Source organism: Canis lupus, chromosome 1, assembly GCF_003254725.2.
Source record: "Canis lupus dingo isolate Sandy chromosome 1, ASM325472v2, whole genome shotgun sequence".
NCBI lineage: Eukaryota > Metazoa > Chordata > Mammalia > Carnivora > Canidae > Canis > Canis lupus.
The window spans coordinates 81319580-81341333 of record NC_064243.1 but is presented as its reverse complement, the minus strand read 5'-3'; the positions used below and the strand labels follow the sequence as shown (position 1 = coordinate 81341333).

At 33.8% G+C, this 21754-nt stretch overlaps 1 protein-coding gene across 8 annotated transcripts in view; it reads left to right on the top strand.

Moving 5' to 3' along the window:
- VPS13A (vacuolar protein sorting 13 homolog A) overlaps positions 1-21754 on the top strand; it is a 235415-nt gene that overhangs the window by 198460 nt on the left and 15201 nt on the right. For 3 of the 8 annotated variants that reach the window (XM_025423277.3, XM_049091842.1, XM_049091856.1), the window contains 7 exons: positions 902-983; positions 2039-2152; positions 3010-3085; positions 3174-3337; positions 3870-3915; positions 4021-4144; positions 12818-12932. In XM_025423277.3, the coding sequence (XP_025279062.3) occupies positions 902-983; positions 2039-2152; positions 3010-3085; positions 3174-3337; positions 3870-3915; positions 4021-4144; positions 12818-12932 (721 nt within the window). Of the gene's footprint in view, positions 1-901; positions 984-2038; positions 2153-3009; positions 3086-3173; positions 3338-3869; positions 3916-4020; positions 4145-12817; positions 12933-13131; positions 16060-20686; positions 20882-21754 lie in introns of those variants that run through there. The other 5 variants (XM_049091850.1, XM_049091844.1, XM_049091854.1 and 2 more) reach the window with 3 other exon arrangements.

Genomic DNA, 21754 nt, shown 5'->3' with positions numbered 1-21754 from the left:
TTCTAGGATCAAGATTCTTTAAAGCATATGTGACTAGAACAAAATGAATGTAAATGCCATGATAAGGGAGATGAAAGGATTCACTAAAATGTTACAACCAAGAATAGTATATATATATATATTTTAATGTGAATCATAATGGAAGCTATTAGAGTATCTGACCAGAGACTGAAAAGTCTTAGTGGAGACTTCAGGTGAGAATGACCTTTTTAGGTAGCACTGAGAAATGTTATTAAGAACAGTAGTAAGGAGCAATGAGTCCAGTAGGATGTAACTCTAAGTCTAGATGAAGTTAGATAACTGTGAAATTAAAGAACATAAATTTGAAGACCTTGGGAATAGGATGAGATTTCTCATCCAGCTGCTGTCCTATCGGCTGACAGAGCTTCCCAAGCATTGGATCTGTATTTGCTATGAATAGGTTAGCAGTAAACCCACCTTGGTTCCTCAGCTGTCAGCTAGTCAGACAGGACCTGCAGCAGCTGAAGCCTGGCCATTCTTGAGCAGCCTGTTCCATTCTCAGGGTGTCAGACGTCTTCTGTGTGGGCCGTGACGGGATAGTTGAAAAATACAGTCCATGTCCATCAGTGGGATCCAGAAGGTCTCTGAATCCCCTAAAAGTGTGCAAATATGTATATATTGGTGGCTTTTCTGAAGATAAGATCTATAGCTTTCATGAGATTCTTAGAGGGTTCTTTGACCAGCATGTGCAGAGGTATATGTGAAAGAGCAAGTTTTCTGATTGGCATGGGAAATGTACGGAAAGGAAAGCTTTAGAAAAATTTTAGAAAAATTCTAAAAAAATATGAAACCATTTGTTAATATTAAAAACATTCTTTTCCCCTTTCTCCCTCTTCCTCTCCTACACACACCCACACACATACTTATATGTGTTTTTCAGGCTTGCATTTTTTGAACTCAACTATCAGTTCCATACAGCTTCTGAACTACAGTCTGAAGTAATAAGACACTATTCAAAACAGGTTTGTCTGAGATTATTTTATAAAGGAACAGATTGATATAGTGAAACTCTATCTGTATATGTATTGACAAGGAAGTAAATAGCCATTTCAAAATCTTAAACCTTTTTTTTTCCTCTCAGAATTGAGAAAGAAATTGAGCCCTGCCAACTTTTCAATTTTTTGCCCTTTTATTTTTTAGCCGCTGACACAAGTCTTTTGTGGATCAATGTGGGCTTGGATAAACATCTTTAAGTAAAATATTAACTAATTCAACAAACTTACTTTAGAAAAATAGTATCGAGGGAAACTATTAGTAACTGGTGAACAGGCTTTTTTTTTAAAAAAAAAAATATTTTATTTATTTATTCATAGAGATGCAGAGAGAGAGAGAGAGAGAGAGAGAGAGAGAAGTAGCAGACACAGGCAGAGGGAGAAGCAGGCTCCATGCAGAGAACCTGACGTGGGACTCGATCCATGGTCTCCAGGATCACGCCCTGGGCTGCAGGTGGCGCTAAACTGCTGCGCCACCGGGGCTGCCCTGAACAGGCTATTTTTAATGTGATTGTGTTGTCAAATCAGCTAGATATGTTATTTTAATGGATTTTTTTCCACCTTCAGAAAGACTCCAGGATCTTATGATATAACTTATAGAGCCTCTGAGACTACAGTTGTATAGTGGTCATATCACGATGCCTGACTCAGGATGTCTGGGTTTGGATTCTAGTTTTGCTCTTTATCTACTGTGTGACCCTGGGCATCATTTTGACCTATATGTTTCTCCACTCTATAAAATGATGGTGGTAATAGCAACTGTCACATATAGTTATAAAAATGAAAACATCTTGAATATTCTGAAGCTTTATGTAAACATGTTATAGAAACATGTTATTAGAAATATCTAGTACTCTATCACCAAATCAGTTTTTAAAAACAAAACTAGTGATGAATAGAGTGATATGGTGTAGGAATTGAAATTAATGATAATAAGGATATTAGCCTAAAAAAAACATGGATGTGTGTACTGAATATTAAAAAAATTTTCTGATTGATGATTAATGTTCATATTTCATTTTTAGGCCATTAAGCAAATGTATGTACTCATTCTTGGACTTGAAGTTTTGGGAAATCCCTTTGGCTTGATTAGAGAATTTTCTGAAGGTGTGGAAGCATTTTTTTATGAACCTTACCAGGTAATAAAATAATAACTCTTGCACTGTGTAATATATCACTAATACTTTTGAATAAATAATGCATTCCATTTGTTTACTTGAAGCATAGGCATAAATAGCTTTTGGGAGATACAACAAAAAGATATAATTTTTGTAGCAAACGATGGTAAGAGGTTTTGAGAAATTTGGAGGGAAATTTTACCTTTTTGTTCAAAATTTAAACTTAACACTTTACTAAGATGTACTGAATTTTAAGTATTCTGTTGGAATATTAAAGGTGGATAAACTTCACTCTATAATAGAAGTAAGGTCACCATAGATAGGCAGTCTTGTTTTTTGCACAGTTGTATGGGACAGTAAAAATAACTGCAGGCAGACACTGTGCAAAGCAATCTTAATCAGTGGCAAAAATTATGATTGTTTTGTGTCCCTTAAAATTTTCTTTTAAAACATTTAAAACTCTTCTACCTTGACTTTTAAATGTAGAGGGTAATGAAAAAGTAAAATTGTTATTTATATTGTACAGTATAATTTAAAACATAAAAAAATAATAAGAATTAAAGTGCTGTTACATCTTTTGCAAGAATTATCGAGAGTAGTTTGTGCTTAATGTTCTCATCCTATAGCTTACAGTACAGAGCAAACATCTTTTGTACACTTTGGCAAATAGTCCTGTTCCTAAGTTTGGATCAACTTATTCTTTGTACTTTCAATGTCATGAAATATCTCTGAGAATTTTGTTAATGGGCATTTTTTTTGCTAGGTTCACTTCCTCTGGGGTATTTTTATTTTTTGTCATTATTTTTGTCTTCATTTATATCAATTAGTTCACCTTTAAAAGATAATGTAGCCTTTGTTATTATTATTTGACCCTTTAGGGAGCCATCCAGGGTCCTGAAGAGTTTGTGGAGGGGATGGCGCTAGGACTGAAGGCGCTGGTTGGTGGAGCTGTCGGTAAGAAAGAAAATGCATACCAGGTATGATTATGCTAGCAAGTAATGATGCCTTTGCTTTTACTAAAAATCATTATTGTTTCTGCTAGGTGGATTAGCTGGTGCTGCCTCCAAAATCACTAATGCTATGGCTAAAGGGGTGGCAGCTATGACTATGGATGAAGACTACCAACAGAAGAGAAGAGAAGCAATGAATAAGCAACCAGCTGGTCTTAGAGAAGGCATCACTCGTGGAGGAAAAGGCTTAGTTTCTGTAAGAAATTTCCTAGGGTTGTGAATGCATCAGAGAATATCTTTTTTTTTTTTTTTTAAGGATTTTATTTATTTATTTGAGAGAGAGTACAAGCAGGAGGGAGGGGCAAAGGGAGAGAGATAAGCAAACTCCAGACTGAGCAGGGAACCCGATGTGGGGCTTGATCCCAGGACTTGCACCAAAGGCATACAGTTAACCAACTAAGCCATGCAGATGCCCCTTGGAATATCTTTTAAAGCCACATTCTGTGAATAAGAAAATAGACATTTAACTTGCACTCCTTCAAGTATTATTTAGCTATTGGAGGAGCAGTGGGTTGTGTCCAATATAAAACATGTCAGTAGCCTTCTGAAGCATTCTGTTTTACTAAAATACTTAGGCAATATATGTCTAAATGTATTTGTTTCAGTGCTTTCTAGAGTCTTACACTATCTAGAAAGCAGAATTCCTCTAATTTTTTATAAGCCAGACTTGGTTCTTCAAAGCATTATGTTGAAAGTCTTACAAATTTTCACTTGTGCTTTTCCTGTAGGGTTTTGTAAGTGGCATAACAGGAATTGTTACAAAACCAATCAAAGGCAAGTATGTTCCTTTGGGTGGTGCATATTACCAGGTCTTTCACAAATTGATTCTACTTTTATTCTTGATCTACTTACCTAACCTTGGTCTTCTTTTCTTTCTAGGAGCTCAAAAAGAAGGAGCAGCTGGTTTCTTTAAAGGTGTTGGGAAAGGTTTAGTTGGAGCAGTGGCAAGGCCAACTGGAGGCATCATAGACATGGCCAGCAGTACATTTCAGGGAATAAAAAGGTACATTCTCTTTGGTGGAGGATAATGAGTAAAGTGCTTAAACTGAAAGAAATAAAATAAATCAGCTCTTTGGCTCAAAGCCCTTAGTAATGAACCTTATAATATGGCAAGTTGCATATGATTTTCCTAATTACTTTTTAAGTTGTTGCCTTTGTATCATTTCAACTATATAGAGTTCTCCTTTATTAGTCATTCATTCCCAGCAACCTTGACAGGAAAAGTTTGGCAAATTAAGCAAGCTTTAACTTATTTACTATAAGTATATTATAATAATGTAATGCTATACACACACATGCACGCGCGCATGAGTTACAGAATTAGCAAATATAATCTGTCTCCTTTTTAAGAAATAATGGCATTTATATTCCTGATTCAAATTCAGCTTTTGTTCCCCTTCCCTTAATGATCTTACTTTGTTATGAAACTATTACATTTCCTCTATTTTTCTTCATTTGTGCAAATTATTTTATTTTATTTTATATTATTTCTTAAAGATTTTATTTATTCATGAGAAACAGAGATAGAGAGAGACAGAGACACAGGCAGAGGGAGAAGTAGGCTCCATGCAGGGAACCCGTTGTGGGGCTCGATCCCGGTCTCAAGGATCATGCCCTGGGCCGAAGGCAGCACTAAACCGCTGAGCCACCCAGGCTGCCCAGTGCAAATAATTTTAAAGCATGCTCTCTTTTCCTCCAAGGTAAATTTAGCTTAGGATTGAAATTTGATAGTTGCATTATTATTATTATCTGTGCTCTAGAGACTTGTACCACATACAATAATTGATTAAATTCATGCTAATGAGACCTTAGAAAAGTTAGGTGGGTAGATATTTCCCTAATCTATTTCTTGTTTCCTGCTTTATAGAGATAGTAATGTCATCATATGAGCTGCTTCCCTTAAGTCAATATTTCATACTGCTTACTATTACTAGTTTCATAATTTAGAATTAAGATGGAGGAAAAAAAGGTTCCATCTCTTCTACATGTAACTTTAGAGTCACAAATAGAATGTGTTGAATTGTAGTAATCAGAGAAGCACAAAACTCAATGAAAGGTAAGTAATTCAAGGTATGGAGAGAGAGCTATACTAGTATATGCCCAGAGTTGATAAAATAACCTTCTGTTTTTCTGAAACTTTATAATCTGTACTGAGCTGCATTACTTTAAGGATTAAGGGCAAAGTAAAACATTTTTATAAAAATAAGACTAACAACTATTAAAGATGTACTTGTGTGAAGAAGGATATTAAAACCAGAAAGGAGAAGTCGATTATGAGAATTAAATATAAGAATATAAATGGTTGAATAAATCTAATTGAACTGTGTAAAAACAATATTGAATCAAAATACTAACTTGCAATTTGAGAAGTGAATAATTGGTATTAAGCATTTTCATATATTATTTATGAAGATGATACACTTTTTATTCTAGATAGATATGTATCAATTAGACACTTTTTTAACCAAGGAACTAGAAACAGATATGATTAGCAAAGCTCCTATCCACATATAGCTTACATTCTCCTGGGAGAGCAATAAATGAAAATAGGTAAAATGATAAATATGTGATGTGCTAAATGGTAAAAGATGCTATGAAGAAAAATCAAACGGAGTGAAAGAGAGAACATCCAAAGTGGTGGGGAGGAAAGTCATGATCTTTGTATATAAGGTGTTGAGGGAAGCTTCACTGGTAAGATTAAATTTGAGAAGAGATCAGAAGGAAGTAAGGGAGTAAGACATGTGAAAAGAATACTCCAGGCAGTAGGAATAGCATGTAAAAGTCCTGATACAGGAGTATGCTAGGCCTGTTTGAGGAATAGCAAGACCAGGATCCCCAGAATAGAGTGAGTTGGAGAAGAGAGTTGGAAGAGTTGATATTGCAGAATGAGCAGGGAATCAGATCATATGGGCTGGTAAGCCAATGATAAAGACTTTAGCTTTATCTTGAGACAAGAAACATTGGAAGGTTTTGGACAAGAGGAATGATGTGAGCTGGCTGCTGTGTATATTGAGAACAAGTCATAGGAGGACCAGAAAAGACACAGGGGAACACAAAAGATACTGTTGGAATAATCAAGATGGGAGGTGGTGGTGAGGAGACCTGTGTAGGCTAGACAATGGTAAGATGGGGTCACATTCTACATGTATTTTGAATCTAGTGATAACAGGATAACTTAATTAATTGGATATCAGATATTAAAGAAAATCATCATGGGTAATTCTAAAGTTTTTTCTGAAATGATGGAAATGTCATATTGTCATTCCATTTAGGGAAAGAGTGGATTAGAAGTTTTGTTCTGAGTATATTAATTCTCTCGGATGTCCAAATGGGGACATTAAGTAGTTGCTGAGTCCAGGAGTCTGAAGTTCTAGAAGGTGCAGCTGGAATTAAAAATTTGAAATGTGTGAGTCTATAACAGAGTGTTCAAAGTTAAAGTGAGATTAAATGAGATTACCTAGGGAATAAGAAGAGAAAAGAGAAAAAAAAAATAGATCCAAGGACTTGAATCTAACACTGGGAAGTTGGGGAACTATAAGGAGGACCCAGCAGTGGAGACTGCAAGGAAATGACCATTAAAGTAAGGGGGACAATCCAGAACGTGGTGTTCCCAAAGCTGAGAAACAGACAGTCCCAGCTAATATTATTGTTGAAGAGGAAAGGGAAATCCCTACTTCCCCATTCATCTTATGTGAGGGTATTCTGAGTTGAAAAACAGATGTGGAACTTAAAATGGGGGTACTGTACCCACTCCTTAGCTTTGCGTAGAATACTCTTCTGTCATGTGTGTCACTTCTTTATTTATCACCTATCTTCCCAGTGAAGTCTTTCATGATGACCCTAAAATTTGATTGTATCCCCTACCCTGCCCCAGATACTTCATATCTCCCTTCCTTTCTTGATTTTCCTTTCTCTTTAGCTCTTTTCACTACTTCATACACATATATTTTACCTTGTTTATCTGTCCTGCTAGAATTAGTTCTGTGAATGCAGTATCTCTAGTCTGTTTCCACAGCACTTAGAATGTTGCTTGACCTGTGGTAGGTTGGATTTTTTTTTTTTTTTTTTTTAACTGAGATCATTGGAGACTCACCTGCAGTTGGAGGAAATAATGTGGAAAGATCCCTTGTACAGTGTGTTGTGCCCCTCTGGGTGTTGTCACAAATTACCATGAACTTGGTGGCCTGCACCCTTAACATTTCATCCTCTTAGAGTTCTAGAGGCCAGAAGTCAGAAGGCAAGGTGGCAACAAGACTTTATAATCCCTCAGAGGGGTAGAATTTGCCCTTTGCTTCCTCCTGCTTCTAGTGGCTTGTGGCACATAGAACTCCAAGCTCTGCCCTCCTCTCCATATCACCTGCTCTGTAGGCCTCATCTCCCTCTGCATCTCTCCTACGGACACTTGTGGTAACTTTTAGGGCCCACTCAGATAACACGGGATTATCACCTCATTTCAGAATCCTTTGGTTAATCACATCCTCGTAGACTTTACCATATAAAATGACATTCAGAAGTTCAGGGATCTAGCCTGATTTCTTCGGGAACCACCATTGAGATTGTCACATACTAGATCTTAGACTAGTAACATTTTGCATAACCTAGTATAATATCACAACCAGGATATTGACATTGATGCAATCCATCGAATTTATTCAGATGTCCTCACTTTAACTTGCACTCATTGGTGTTTGTATGCTCTCATCCTGTACAATTTTGTCATCTGTGTATGTCCACATATCCACCAGTCTGGATACTAAACAGTTCTAGCACCACATAGATACTTAGAGTTGTCCTTTCACAACTCATCTACCTCCCTCCCACAGACCCCAGAAATCTTAAATGCTACTTTATATACCTTAATATAGTCTATTTAAAATTGAGATAAAACTCATATACTTAAGAAATCGCCTTTTAAAGTGCATTTTGGTTGTTTTTAGCATTCACAGGATTCTACAACTGTCAGCATTTTTCTAATTCCAAAACATTTTCACCCCAGAGAAACCTTGTGTTTGTCAACAGTTACTCACCATGTCTCTTCCTCTCAGCCGGAAGCAACTACTATTCTACTTTCTGTCTGTAGATTTACCTATTCTGAACATTTCAAATAAATGTAATCATACGATGTTTGGCCTCTCCTAGCATTATGCTGCTTTCAAGTTTTATCCATGTTGTAGCATAAATGAGACCTTCATTCCTTTTTATGGCTAAATATTCCTTTGTATGAATAGATGACCTTTGGTTATGTGTTCACTAGCTGATGGGTATTCAGGTTGTTTTAACTTTTTGTTAGGAACAATGATGCTAAAAACAATGTTTAAGTTTTTATGTGAACATATGCTTTCAGTTCTTGTCAGTTTTTCTTTCGAAGTGGAATTGGTCATTTCGGTAACCTCCATGTTTAACTTTCTGAAGAATTGCCAAACTGTTTTCCGCAGCAGCTGCATTAATTTATATCCCCACCAACAATGTAGAAGTTTCCAATTTCTCCACATCCTCTCTAATACTAGTTATTTTCCATTTTGATCTTTTAAAATAGTCTATTGAATGAAGTAAAATCATGTTGTGGTTTTGATTTGCATTTCTTAATGATACAGAGCATTCATTTCATTTTGCTTATTGGCCGTTTCTGTATCTTTCCTGGCTAAATGTCTACCAGATCCTTTTGTGTTTTTTAATTGGGCTGATTTTGTTTTTATTGTTGAATTTTAAGAGTTCTTTATATTGTGTGTGTGTGTGTGTGTGTGTATACACACACACACACACACACACACACACACACACACTGGAAACTAGATCCCATTTTCTCCTATTTGTGTATTGTCTTAGCTTTTTCTGCTAGTGCTTTTTGATGAAGTCTGATTTATCTTCTTTGTGCTTATGCTCTTGCTGTCATACCTAAGAAAGCATCACTTAGCCTGAGGTCATGAAAATTTACATCTAAAACTGAGTTATAGTTTTAGCTCTTTTAAATGTTCAGGTCTTTGATTCATTTTAATTTTTAAATTTTGTATGTAATGACAGGTTGGAGAGGTTGGATCCATACTTACTCTTTTGCATGTGCAAATCCAGCTGTCCCAGCACCCATTTGCTGAAAGGACTACATTTTCCCTACTGAGTGATCTTTCCCTACTTGAGTGGTGATGTGGGACTCAATCCCGGGACTCCAGGATCATGCCCTGGGCTGAAGGCAGGCGCTAAACTGCTGAGCCACCCAGGGATCCCCCTCATATAAATTTTAGAATCAGTTAATTTCTGCCAAAAAGGACAGCTGGAATTTTGAATAGTGATTGTACTGAGTCAAGATCAGTTTGAGGATTAGTGCCATCCTGACCATATTTAGTCTCCCAATCAATAAAAATGGCTGTCCATTAATTTAGGGCTTTCATTTTTTTCAGCGATGTTTTATAGTTTTTCAGTATTCGTGTCTTAAATGTATTCATAAGTATTATTTTTAGTGCTATTATAAATGTAATTGTTTTAATTTCATTTTGTACTATGTATTGCCAGTACATAAAAACACTAGTTTTTGTATATTGAACTTTTATTCTGCAGCCTTACCAAGCTTGTTAGCTCTAATAGTTGGATTCCTTAAGTTTATGTATATATAAAATCATGCCATTTAAAAATAAAAGTAATTTTAGTTCTTCCTTTCCAATTTGAATGCCATTTGCTACTGCTTGTTTAGTTACCTTGGCTAGAACTCTAGTACAATGTTGGATACAAGTACCAAGAGCAATCGTACCTATCTAGCTCCTTTCAGTCTTTCACCACTAATTATGATATGAGCCATGGCTTTTTTGGTAGGTATTTTTTATCAGGTTGAAGTTCCTTTCTATTTTGCATTTGAGTGCCTATATCATGAAAGGATTTTGGGTTTTGTCAAATGCCTTATGTGTATTAATTAAATTGACATTGTTTTATTAATATAGTATCATACTGATTTTCATATGTTGAACCATTTGCATACCTGGAATAAATCCCACTTGGTCATGGTATACAATCTTTTTTAGTCCTGCTAAGATTTAGCTTGCTGAAAATTTTTTTAAATTATTTATTTATTTATTCATGAAAGACACAGAGAGAGGCAGAGACATAGGCAGAGGGAGAAGTAGGCTCCCCACAGAAGCCTGATGTGGGACTCAATCCCGAAATCCTGGGAGCACACCCTGAGCCAAAGGCAGACGCTCAACCACTGAGCCACTCAGGCGTCCCTAGCTTGCTGAAATTTTGTTGAGTTTTTTTTACATATGTATTCACAAGGGACATTGGGCTGTAGTTTTTTTGGTGATATCTTTGCCTGGTTTTGTATTAGGGTAATACTTTCCTCATAGAATGATTAGGAAGTGCTCCCTTCTCTTCATTTTTTGGAAAGAGTTTGTAAAGGAATTACATTAATTTCTCTTTAAACATTCGATAAAATTCACCCAGTGAAGCCATTTGGATTTGACTTTTATTTCTGGTCAGTTTTTTGATTACTAATTCAGTCTCTTGATGCAAGTCTGAATCCAGTTGTCTGCTTCTTCGGTAAATTTAAATCTTCCCTCTTTTTTTTTCTTTGTCTACCTGATGATTTGTCATTTTTGCTGACTATCAAAGAACCAATTTTTGGTTTCATTGATTCCCTCCATTGTTTTTTTTTATTTGTCTCTGCTCTAATTTTCTTACTTCTTCCTTCTGCTAGCTTTGAGTTTAGTTTGCTTTTATTTCCCCCACTTTCTCAAGGTGTAACTTTAGATTGTTGATTTGAGATCTTTTTAAGTGGTAGGCAATCACAGGTATAAATTACTCTCTGAGCACGGTCTTAGCTACATACCCTGTTTTGGTATGTTGTGTTTGTTTTCATTTGTTCCAGAGTAGTTACTTTCCTTGGTTATTTTTTCTTGGACCTCTAGTTATTTAGGCTTCTGCTGTTCATTTTCCACATATCTGTGAATTGCCCAAATTTCCTTCTTTTATAAATTTTATTCTATGTAGCCAGAAAACATACTTTGTAAATCTCAGTACCTTCCTATTTATTAAGACCTGTTTTAGCACCTAATATATAGTCTGTCCTGGAAAGTATTCTGTGTGCACTTGAGAAAAATGTGTCATTTTCTGTTGCTGAATTAAATGTTCTCTCTTATAGATGTCTGTAGGTCTGGTTGAATTATAGTGTTATTCAAATCTTCTAATCCCTTGCTGATCTTCTATTTTGTATTCAGTATTGAAAGTAGGATATAGAAATAACTTATTGATTTTTTTTTCCTCTTTGCAGTTCTGCCAGTTTTTGCTTCATGTATTTGGGAGCTCTGTTGTTAAGTACTTATATGTTCATAATTTTTATAGCATCATGATAGACTAATTCTTTTCTTGTAAAATGTATTTCTTTGTATTTAATGAGAATTTTTTTATTTAAAGTTTAATTTTTTCTAAACTTAGTATGGCTATTCTAGCTCTCTTTTGGTTACTATTTACATGATATATCTTTTTCCATCCTTTCATTTTCAACTTACTTGCATCTTTGGCTCTAAAGTGAATCTTTTTAGGACAGCATATGGTTGGATCATATTTTTATCCACTCAGCCTATTTCTGCTTTTTAATTGGATAATTTACCCATATGTATGTGTTACATGTATGGATACATTATGTGGTAAGCTTTTAACCAATATTTATTGAGTCTGTGAATATTTGTTGAATGAATGAACAAACAAATGGACCATTCTCAATTGGGTCCACGCAGTCAGAAATGTTAAATAAATTATTACAGTACCAAATTTAGCAATTCCTGTATATTTTAAACCATGCATGTCAAGCCCAAGTAGGACTATGAGGAATGTTAGGGTATTTAAACATTAGAAAACTGTACATGTAATATAATTTATAGCAGTAATAGATTGAAGGAGATTAACTATATGATGACAGCAATGACCAGGAAAGGAATTTCTAATTTAAAATTCATTGCCTCCAATAACAGTAACAAAGAACTATAAGCAAACTAGGAGTAGAATTGTACTTCCTTGGTTTGACAAAAGGTTCCTTTAAAAAACAAAAGAAAACCTTTGTTAATACTGGCTCTTCATGTGGAACTCTTAGATGCTTTCCCTTTAAAGTTAGAAATGAGACAACATTGCTTACAGTCCCCTCTTATATTTAACATTGTATCAGTGTATTTAGCAATGAACTGGAGGAACCAGACATTATAATAGGAAAAGAAAAAAATTAAAAGTCTTAAATCAGAGAAAAAAGAAAAAAGCAGTATTCATTTGCTGATTCTCTTGATTATTGTCTGCAAAGAAAGTCCAAGACAATCTCTATAAACACACTCTTTCCAAGTCAACGTTTTTCTAGAATACTTACATTATTTGTGTAATAAAGACAATTTTAAAATAGAGAAGTGATGTAATAGTCTTAATCCAAAAGAAGATTCTTTTTAGGGTATCCCTGGGTGGCTCAGCGGTTCAGTGCCTGCCTTGGACCTAGGGTGTGAGCCTGGAGTCCCGGGATCAAGTCCCACGTCGAGCTCCCTGCATGGAGTCTGCTTCTCCCTCTGCCTCTCTCTCTCTCTCTCTCTCTCTCTCTCTCTCTGTGTGTGCTTATCATGAATAAATAAATAAATATTTTTTTAAAAAAGAAGATTCTTTTTAGTAATTGCATTTTAAAGTGAAATAAGAGGTTTTTTTTTTTTTTTTTCTGTAGAGCTACAGAGACTTCTGATGAAGTGGAGAGCCTTCGACCCCCTCGATTCTTTAATGAGGATGGAGTTATCAGACCTTACAGGTTGAGGGATGGGACTGGAAACCAGATGTTACAGGTGAGTGAAGAAGTATCTTACACTTAAGATTAATTTAGTCAAGTTGCTTTATTAAAAGTAGCTCTATAATGTTTCAAATATTCGTTAGGTTATTTGGGCTTTTGTGTGTTTTGCTTAATTCTATTTACAAGTTTCTTATATTTTACTTAGGTCTTAATGTACATTTATTTACTATAAGATTTTTTTTTCTTTTTTACAGGCATCAAAAAGTTTGATATGAAAACAGTTAATGCATGACTTTGCAAGTGAAAGCCAACAGTAGATTTTAGTCTTAAAATTTACAAACTACGTACCACTGTTTCATTATTTTGAATACAAAGAAAAGCTTTTGTATTGGTAACTTTGTGCATAGGATTTTACTGAATCTGATCTTTTAATAGGGTATTCTTAGCTCTGACTGGATTTACTAGATTTGTTAAAAACCATTGTGCCTTATGTACCCTCATCGTTCATGGTACTTCTTTAACCAACTAGACCATTTCTGTTTAGGATACTTCCTTCTGCATATCAAGCCATTAGTAGCTTTTATACAGTTCTCCTGTCCATTTGGGCATGGGTAGGGAGAAAACCAGTACCACTGCTATTGGAGAAATTCTTGGGTTCTTAGGCTTTTCTTTTGAAGATACTCAATTGGCCTTGACCCTCTTCCTGCCTTATACTTGTGTAGTCTATTTAAAACCTGTGGAATCTGATAAGCAGTTCACAGAAAAGCCAACATCTTCTATGAAGGAAAATTAGCTTTTGAAACAAAAGACCATTTGGAGGTAGAATATTTTATCTATTTAGATACTTTTCTTACTTTGAAAATTGGACTTTTTAAATTTCAGATTATGGTATAGGTAACATACCATAACAGATTATACCAATTTAAAGTTATTTCATCTGTGGTTTAGATGTGGGTTACTAAATTAAATCATTTTTTGACCCAAAAAAAGTCATTATGTTATACAGACTTGAAAATATTCATGGTAATAATAAATGTTGGGGATATGGTCCTTCCCTTATTACCCTTGATATTTTAAATATTGTCATGTTTAAAATGATCATGGTAAATATTTAAAACTTTAATATTTTTCCCACCACATGCAGAGTATATAATTTTTCATAAAATGTACTTCCATCTAATATAGTAAAACATAAAATTATGGGATAATGTGTATTATTTAATAAAGTGGTAGTGTCTTTAAAAATGTTTTTATAAAGCATCAAAATAATTGCATTTTGAGACAGAACTGGCAATTTAGTGAGAGGTTGTGCTCTAAAAGGCATTTTGTGCAATCTCTACAATGACAGTATATCATTCTTTGGAAGATGGAAATGGTGCAAAAATTACCTGTGGTTAATACAATTGAAAAATACACGTCACAGTTCCTGCCTTCCCTTTTTAGGGAAGTAACATATTACTTACATTGGTAGCTTTTGTTAATAACATATTACTAACATTTTACTGGACTGAATAGTTATCAAATCACCTACTGAAAAACAGAAACTGTTTCTTGAGAAACTTAATGAATTCAATAAGAAGTAAGGATGGATAATGAGAATTTCAAAATACATCCTCATTATTAGGAAATAGATTATGATAAATAAGAAAGCCATGAGATACCAAAAATTTCTCTTAGTTGATAACTTGATTTTAGTGACAGGTAAATTTATTTCATACCTTCGTTAACTGCTGAGCTTTAAACTTTGGGATTTAAAGGTGATAACCTTTGACTGTGTTTTTAAAGGTGCATATTATTTTTAGTAGGCCAGTCTTAGTATTAATTGCCGAAAGAGCTATTTAAATGACTGGAACTTCAAAATCTTGTCAGGGTTTTACTTGTTTTTCAGCAAGAGCATTAAACACAACGTTAGCAAGATACTTATAACAATTCACCAGAGGCCTCAGGACAATTGTGGTTATTAGCATTGTTCTTCTATAGGTGTAAGAAGGTGTATAGGTGGTTTGGTGGTAATGGTGCTTTTTTAATCAAAATTCTATTATTAGCAAACAGTTTACAATACATGAGTGCCAGTAGTTGGAAAAAAAAAATAGGCAGAAGTCATAGAAACAGGATTTAAAATCCCCTCTGCTGAGATTTAATCTGAGTGATTAAACAATGGTGTCTTTGAAAATGTTTAATATTTCAAATGTTTCTCCTTCCATTTTCTAATTCTCTAAAAAAGGTACTTGGTTCGGTAAATTATATGGGCCTATATGTAATTAAATATAAAACACACTGTTTAGTTGTATGCCTTCATATCTAGAAAGAAGTACCATATTAAAGTGCTTCCTACTAGTCAATTCAAGTTACCTACTAGAGAAATAGAATGATAATTCTCACATATTATTTTATCCATTGAGTATACCAACCAGTGAGGTTTGGTCTTAGGTGTATTAAGATATGGAATATTATATCTATAATTATTGCCCTACTCAGATCTGAAAAGCCTACCTCAAGATTTTTCTGACTCCTTGAACATTTCATAATTTTACATGTTTTGCAAGCATTTTGCCATGCTTAACTAACCTTTGTGCTTCTTCTCTCCTTTACCATGCTTACAGAAAATTCAGGTCTACAGGGAGTGGATTATGACTCACAGTAGCAGTAGTGATGATGATGATGGTGATTAGTCAGATCTGAAATGTTAAATTCATATGTTCTTTGTCATTTTATTTGGAATGTTTCATTAACATGTTTTGTATGACTGCTACCATAATGCACATATGTCCCGTTTTAGGGAGTTAAAATACTTTTTCCTTTTAAAATGTTTTTCTGCGCATTTACAGAAAACAAAGTAATTGCATTATTTAAGCACAGAAAAAATCTATTCTACATCCAAAGTAGGGTATAATATATATTTTAGCATTTGCTTGTATATATATTGTAGCTTTGTAATGTAGAGTTTGTCATTAGGATTTAAAGTTAAACTAAAATATTTTCTTAATGTTCACTAGTTTTATTTTCAGTTATCAGCTTTTTAGCAAAATGCCATTTTTAGTGCTCTATAAATTTTCTGGGCTGTAATGTAATGCCATTGTATAAAAAAAAGAGTAGTAATAGCTAGCCAGTATTTTACATTTAGCATTTAAAAGTATTTTTGTCAAATTTCTTTTAATAATAATAAACTTATGTAACTTCAAGCAGTATGAATTTGTTGTTCTATTCCAAAACCATATAGATTATATCACTCTTTAAGGAACATTCATGAGTTGTTATGGAAATTAGTTACATAATTTTATAGTGTTAGAATGAAAAAAAAAGTTCTATTTTCACTTATTTCATTATATATACACACACACACACATATATGTCAACAATGAACAAAGTTGGTTTTATAGTCATTATTTTTACTTAGTAACCTAAATATCCAGATGCTATAACCCTATTATAAAATATTAAAATTAATTCAGGACATTAAAAGAATTTTTATAGTAAGCATAATTATGTATTTTTTACTTGGTTATATTGGAAAATATTATCAATGTCTCAAAGATCTATGAGCAAAACTGTTTTGTGCACTGAAGGGTTTTTTAAAATTCCAATTTAGATAAACACCATCCTGTCCTGATTCACTAGTAAGTTAGATGAACAACAACAACAAAAAAAAATCCTCTAAAGAGTGAACGACTATTAATATGTTTTTTTAAAGTTTTTATTTTAAATTCCAGTATACAGTGTAACATACAGTGTAACACTAGTTTCAGGTATATGGTATACTTATTCACTTCCATTTATCACCTGGTGCTCAACAGAATAAGTGCCCTCCTTAATCCCCATCACCTATTTCACCCATCCCCCCACCCACCTCCCTTCTGATAACTACCAATTTGTTCTCTATAGTTAAGAGTCTGTTTCTTGATTTGTGTGTGTGTCTCTTTCTTATAGTAATATGATGTTTAATCCTTATGACTGCTGTGCTTTTGGATCAACAAAGAAACATTTACCTTATATTAATCAGTTTATGTATATTGAGCTTATATTTAATTAGATTGTAGTAAATAATTGCCTTATTGTTCAATTTATGGCTTAATTGATTCAGCCCATGATTTCTGAGTAATTCTTAACTTTACCAATGTTATTTCTATAAATCAATTTCTTCTCTATTAGAAATTGACTCTTAATTTTTTAATATTGAGCTTACAAAAAGTATAAGATACTTCTTTTGACATGTCTACCTGCCTAGCATTCATTTAAATTAAATAAAAGTCAAGGTTCTGTGTACTAGGACTAAGAAATACGTGAGTGCCAAGAATGTAATTACCGTTTACATCAAAATAATATTATCATCTTTGGGGGATAGATAATTGAGAACAGTGACCTTTAAAATAGTCATGACTGAAAAAAAAATAGTCATGACTGGTGTCAGAGACTGGTATCTTGTTGTCCCCACTATTCTCTCTCACCCTGGCCAAAACCAAACAAAACCTGCTCCTTCAATAAGAGGCTAGAAAGAACACAGCCTATTGTTACATATTGTGTGCCTTAGGAAGGAGAAATCTGGAAATGTCCTCATTGGCCTTTTACAGTTCAGCAAGGCACAAGGCCTTTCTAAAAGGGAAAAACGCTAAACTTCTTGATTGCAAAGCAATTTACTGAATTTCCTGTGGTTGGTCTGTGACACTTAATACTATGGTATAGTTTTTAAAAGATTCTTAAGAATTTATTTGGAAAAAAAAAAGAATTTATTTGGAAAAGTTCTGGGTATTTCAGCATTGACTTGCCATTTTAATGCAAAAAAAATTGTAAGCAAGATTACATTTATTTAAAATCCCTAGAATAGTGAAATGATTTAAAATAATATTCTAGTAGCTAGTAAACTGTTATGTAGGTCGTGTGGCTCTAAGGATTCATCACATTTAAGTTTTTAACCTTTACAAGTGAAATATGTTTTTTAACAGTATAATTGCCCTTGTTCTGTTTTCCTGCCACAGTGAAAAAAATCTTTTCAAGCTTCTTTGACCACAGATACTGTTTTTCTGGCTAAAAAATTTTTGTTGCTTTTATTAGAGGAAAATTTGATATTTAAAATTGCACTATTGGGGCCAGCCCAGGTGGCTCAACGGTTTAGTGCCACCATCGGCCCAGGGCGTGATCCTGGAGACCCGGGATTGAGTCCCACATCGGGCTCCCTGCATGGAGCCTGCTTCTCCCTCTGTGTCTCTCTCTTTCTCTCTCTCTCTCTCGCTGTGTCTCTCATGAATAAATAAAATAAAATAAAATCTTAAAAAAAAATAAAATTGCACTATTGTTTATATTAATGTGCTCTTGTTGGAAGTAAAAGACATGGACAAAAATCTCATCAAACAGAAAAAGAATTCAACTTTTGGCACTTTCATGAGATGAATAGTTCTTTTGTTTATTGGAGGCTCTATAACTAATTAAAATTTTAAAATGGGAGTCTTATCTAATGAGAAAGTCTAGGGAGAAAGCCGCATTTGAAAGATCGATTATGAAATACCACACCTTTCCATATCCTTTATGTATATTCTGAATTTCTACATGGTCACTGCTTACATATAGAAAAAGGGAAGGAGGGTCCTTCTCTCTTCTCTAAGGGAGTAATCACTCATTCTTTATTTGCCTTTGTATTTACTTGACACCGAGTAACATACTGAAAACTAGCAGGAAGAAAAACTCATAAAAAGTTTGAAATTATGGACACTTGCCACGATGGATAAATTTATAAGAACAGCCTATAAACGAAATAAGATGAATTGGATATTAACAAGTGTAAATCCAATATAATACAGCTGTCAATATTCCTTATAAAAAAGGAAGTCAGAATAAATTACAGTTTGTTTCTGTATTTAAAATAATCTAGATTTTATAAATTTTACTTTTTGAAATTGTTCAAAACACATATTGATGTTAAGTGTTGATTTTCAGGTCATGTTATTAAAATTTGCAAATGGAGCCATTGTAGATCTATTATTAAGACAACAATATTCAACATGAAATATATGCTACTCTATTTGTGTCCAAAAGCCATATATACTAGAGAATGGTAGTCACTATAGTAATTTGTCTGATTTAAGTCCTGCGGCAAAATTTAGCTTTCATACTTCCCTGTAGTCATGGGAGGAGGACCAGAAACAACTGTCCCAAGTGTTATTGTATACTCTTACACTATATCTTCAGTCTTTGGTTTTTGTTTTATAGATTTACTTGAAAATATATAATTTATTATTAATTTATAATAGTAAAAAATATTAAGGGTCCTATGTGATCCAAGTAAGATACAAAGATTATTCGTTTAGATCAAGTAATAATTATGATGGATATATAAACACATGTCAATTTGATTATTCTATCCCTGCACCTTTGGGATAAATGGAGATTTAGTTATGTTGAGATCATTAATCTTTAATTTCAGTAGATGAATGTTTGAATTAATGAAGTGCAATGAATACCATTTGTATAATACAAAACATTACTATAAGTCTTGAATCAGAGAAGAATAAAGCGTGTGATTTCAAATAGGTCTATGTTAGGGAGCTAATTAGAATAATTTATAATTTTCATAATACAAGTTTATGGTTGGTTGGTTTTAATGTGGCAGACCATTTTCGTGTCCATTATTATCTCAATCTGTGATGAATTTATTCAGCAACAGTGTACCTCTAAAAATGAGCTTTAAATGTCTAATAACTTTTAAAATTGATTTTTAGTATAGCCCTCTTTATTACATACAAATATTCTAAGCAGTGAAATGGTAACAAAGATACGTACTAAATTGCAGTATGCCATTCTTCTGAATCTTAGAGATGCTTAAATATGTGAGCACTCAAAATAATATAGTCATTATTAGCAGGTTTTTTAAAACATAGGATCGTCAGAAATTTAGCTAAATATATAATTCTTAATTGGGTATTTTGTGTTTTTCTACCCTAAGTTACTGTTTATCAATAATCGATTAACCATATATGTCTACAAAGGTTTTCTGAATGTAGAACTTGGGATTTCTTTGAAATAAAGAACTTAAAGACCCTCACTTCCATGGAAAGAGCAAATTCCTTTTGTGAATATCAATTAGCTAACATTGATTCTCATTTTACAATTGCAGTATTTTATAGGAGATAGGAAAATTTTCAAAAATTATGTTTTTATACATTGTTACAGTAATATATGCTTAGTAAAATAGAAAACTATAGAGGAAAAAAAAAAAGAAAACTATAGAGATAAAAATTATCCTGTTTCCCTACTGTTTCTGGTATATTTCCTCTGAAAATTTTTTATTAACATGATTATGATCCAAATACATAATTTCTGTTGTATATTTTTGTTATTGTAAATTCTTATAAATATTAACTTCTAAAGTTTAAAAAAGTGATCTATTAATAGAATAATTCCCAATGTGAGGAAACTGGTCTTTATTTCTGGAATACATAAAAGCCAGCAAAATCTTTTCTTAATTTTTATAATTTTTATAGCTATAGCAGCTTTCCTTTTTTGTTTTTTGTTGAACGTGTTTCTACCTTTTTAAAAAGTTTTCACCCCTTGAATAAATCTTCACCTCTCAAAATGAGTGTGTGTGTGTGTGTGTGTGTGTGTGTGTCTGATCTTTGTGTCCTTCACTGTGTGTGAATGTTGTTAGCTTAGTTACCCCATGAGGATGGTAACCATGCTCTTAATCATTTCAGATATTTAAAATTTTTATCTGTGTTGTCTTTGAATCTCTTACATCTCTTTCCATGATATCATAGTTACCATTATGTGAGTTGTGGAGGGGAGGCTGTTTTTGTTTGTTGTATATTTCTTTTCTTTCAGAAATTACAGATGTTTATAATTAGCTTCAAACACTGCCTAAATGGCAGTTGGAAGATAGCTGCCTTCAGCCGACGCGGTCTTTCTCTTTACCTCGGGAGGAGAATTACAGCTGATCTGGAAGAAAGGGCTTACCATAGGCAGTCAGATCACCAGAGTAGTGCCGAACATTCTTCCCGGCTTCATCTGAAATTTTGAGTAAGTGGAAAAGAACTAGGAGACAAAGGCTTATTGGATTCACTCTTCATTTTGTAACTCTTCCCCTCCAGAAGCAGACTTCTGAATGGGATGAGAAAACCGAAGAGAGCCATATCCTGTTATCCAGGGAAGTTAGACCTCTTAGTGTCCCAAATAAAGCGAATCCTATGGGAAAGGAGATTACCCATCCAACCTAGATACAGTCTCATACCTCATTTATCAATTTAGCAGAGGTTTCTTGGAGCTTTGGGTCTATCATTTTCAAAGGCCCATATTTTCTAACATTTAGTAGTAAGTCCCACTACCTACTCTTTTGCATCACAAGAGTATTTCACTCTACTTAGAACCTTCCAGTATTACATAACAGTACTTTTTGAATAAGACTTAGAAATTACATCCTTTTTGGAGATGATGGTTCCACTTAGCAGAGCTTCCAGTTTTCTCTTGGTCTCCAGCATAAAATGATTTTTTAAATTCTCTTTTTTAATCCAGTAACTTGAATGAGACCAATTTTTACCAGAATAATGAGACTTGAATGAGACTATTTTTACCAAAGTAGTAAAGATCTTTACCCTTTATTTTAGCTAACGGTGCTAAATTGTTACTTGGGACTTCTCTACTTACGTGTTAGAGCTCTACCTTGTATGACTTCCCCTGGTTACTTTGGACAGCACAGAGATTCTCAGCATAAGTTGAATTTAGTAAAGCTCATTGGAAGCTCTGACTGTGTGCTCTAACAGTAATGTTAGAAAAAATTAGTATTAAATTATGAAGTCTATTTTTTATTGGCAAGATATGAAAGATCTCTCTTGCCAAGTGAAACTGTTCCTTTTCATACAAAATTAAATGGGAGGCCACTTTGATTCATCTAAA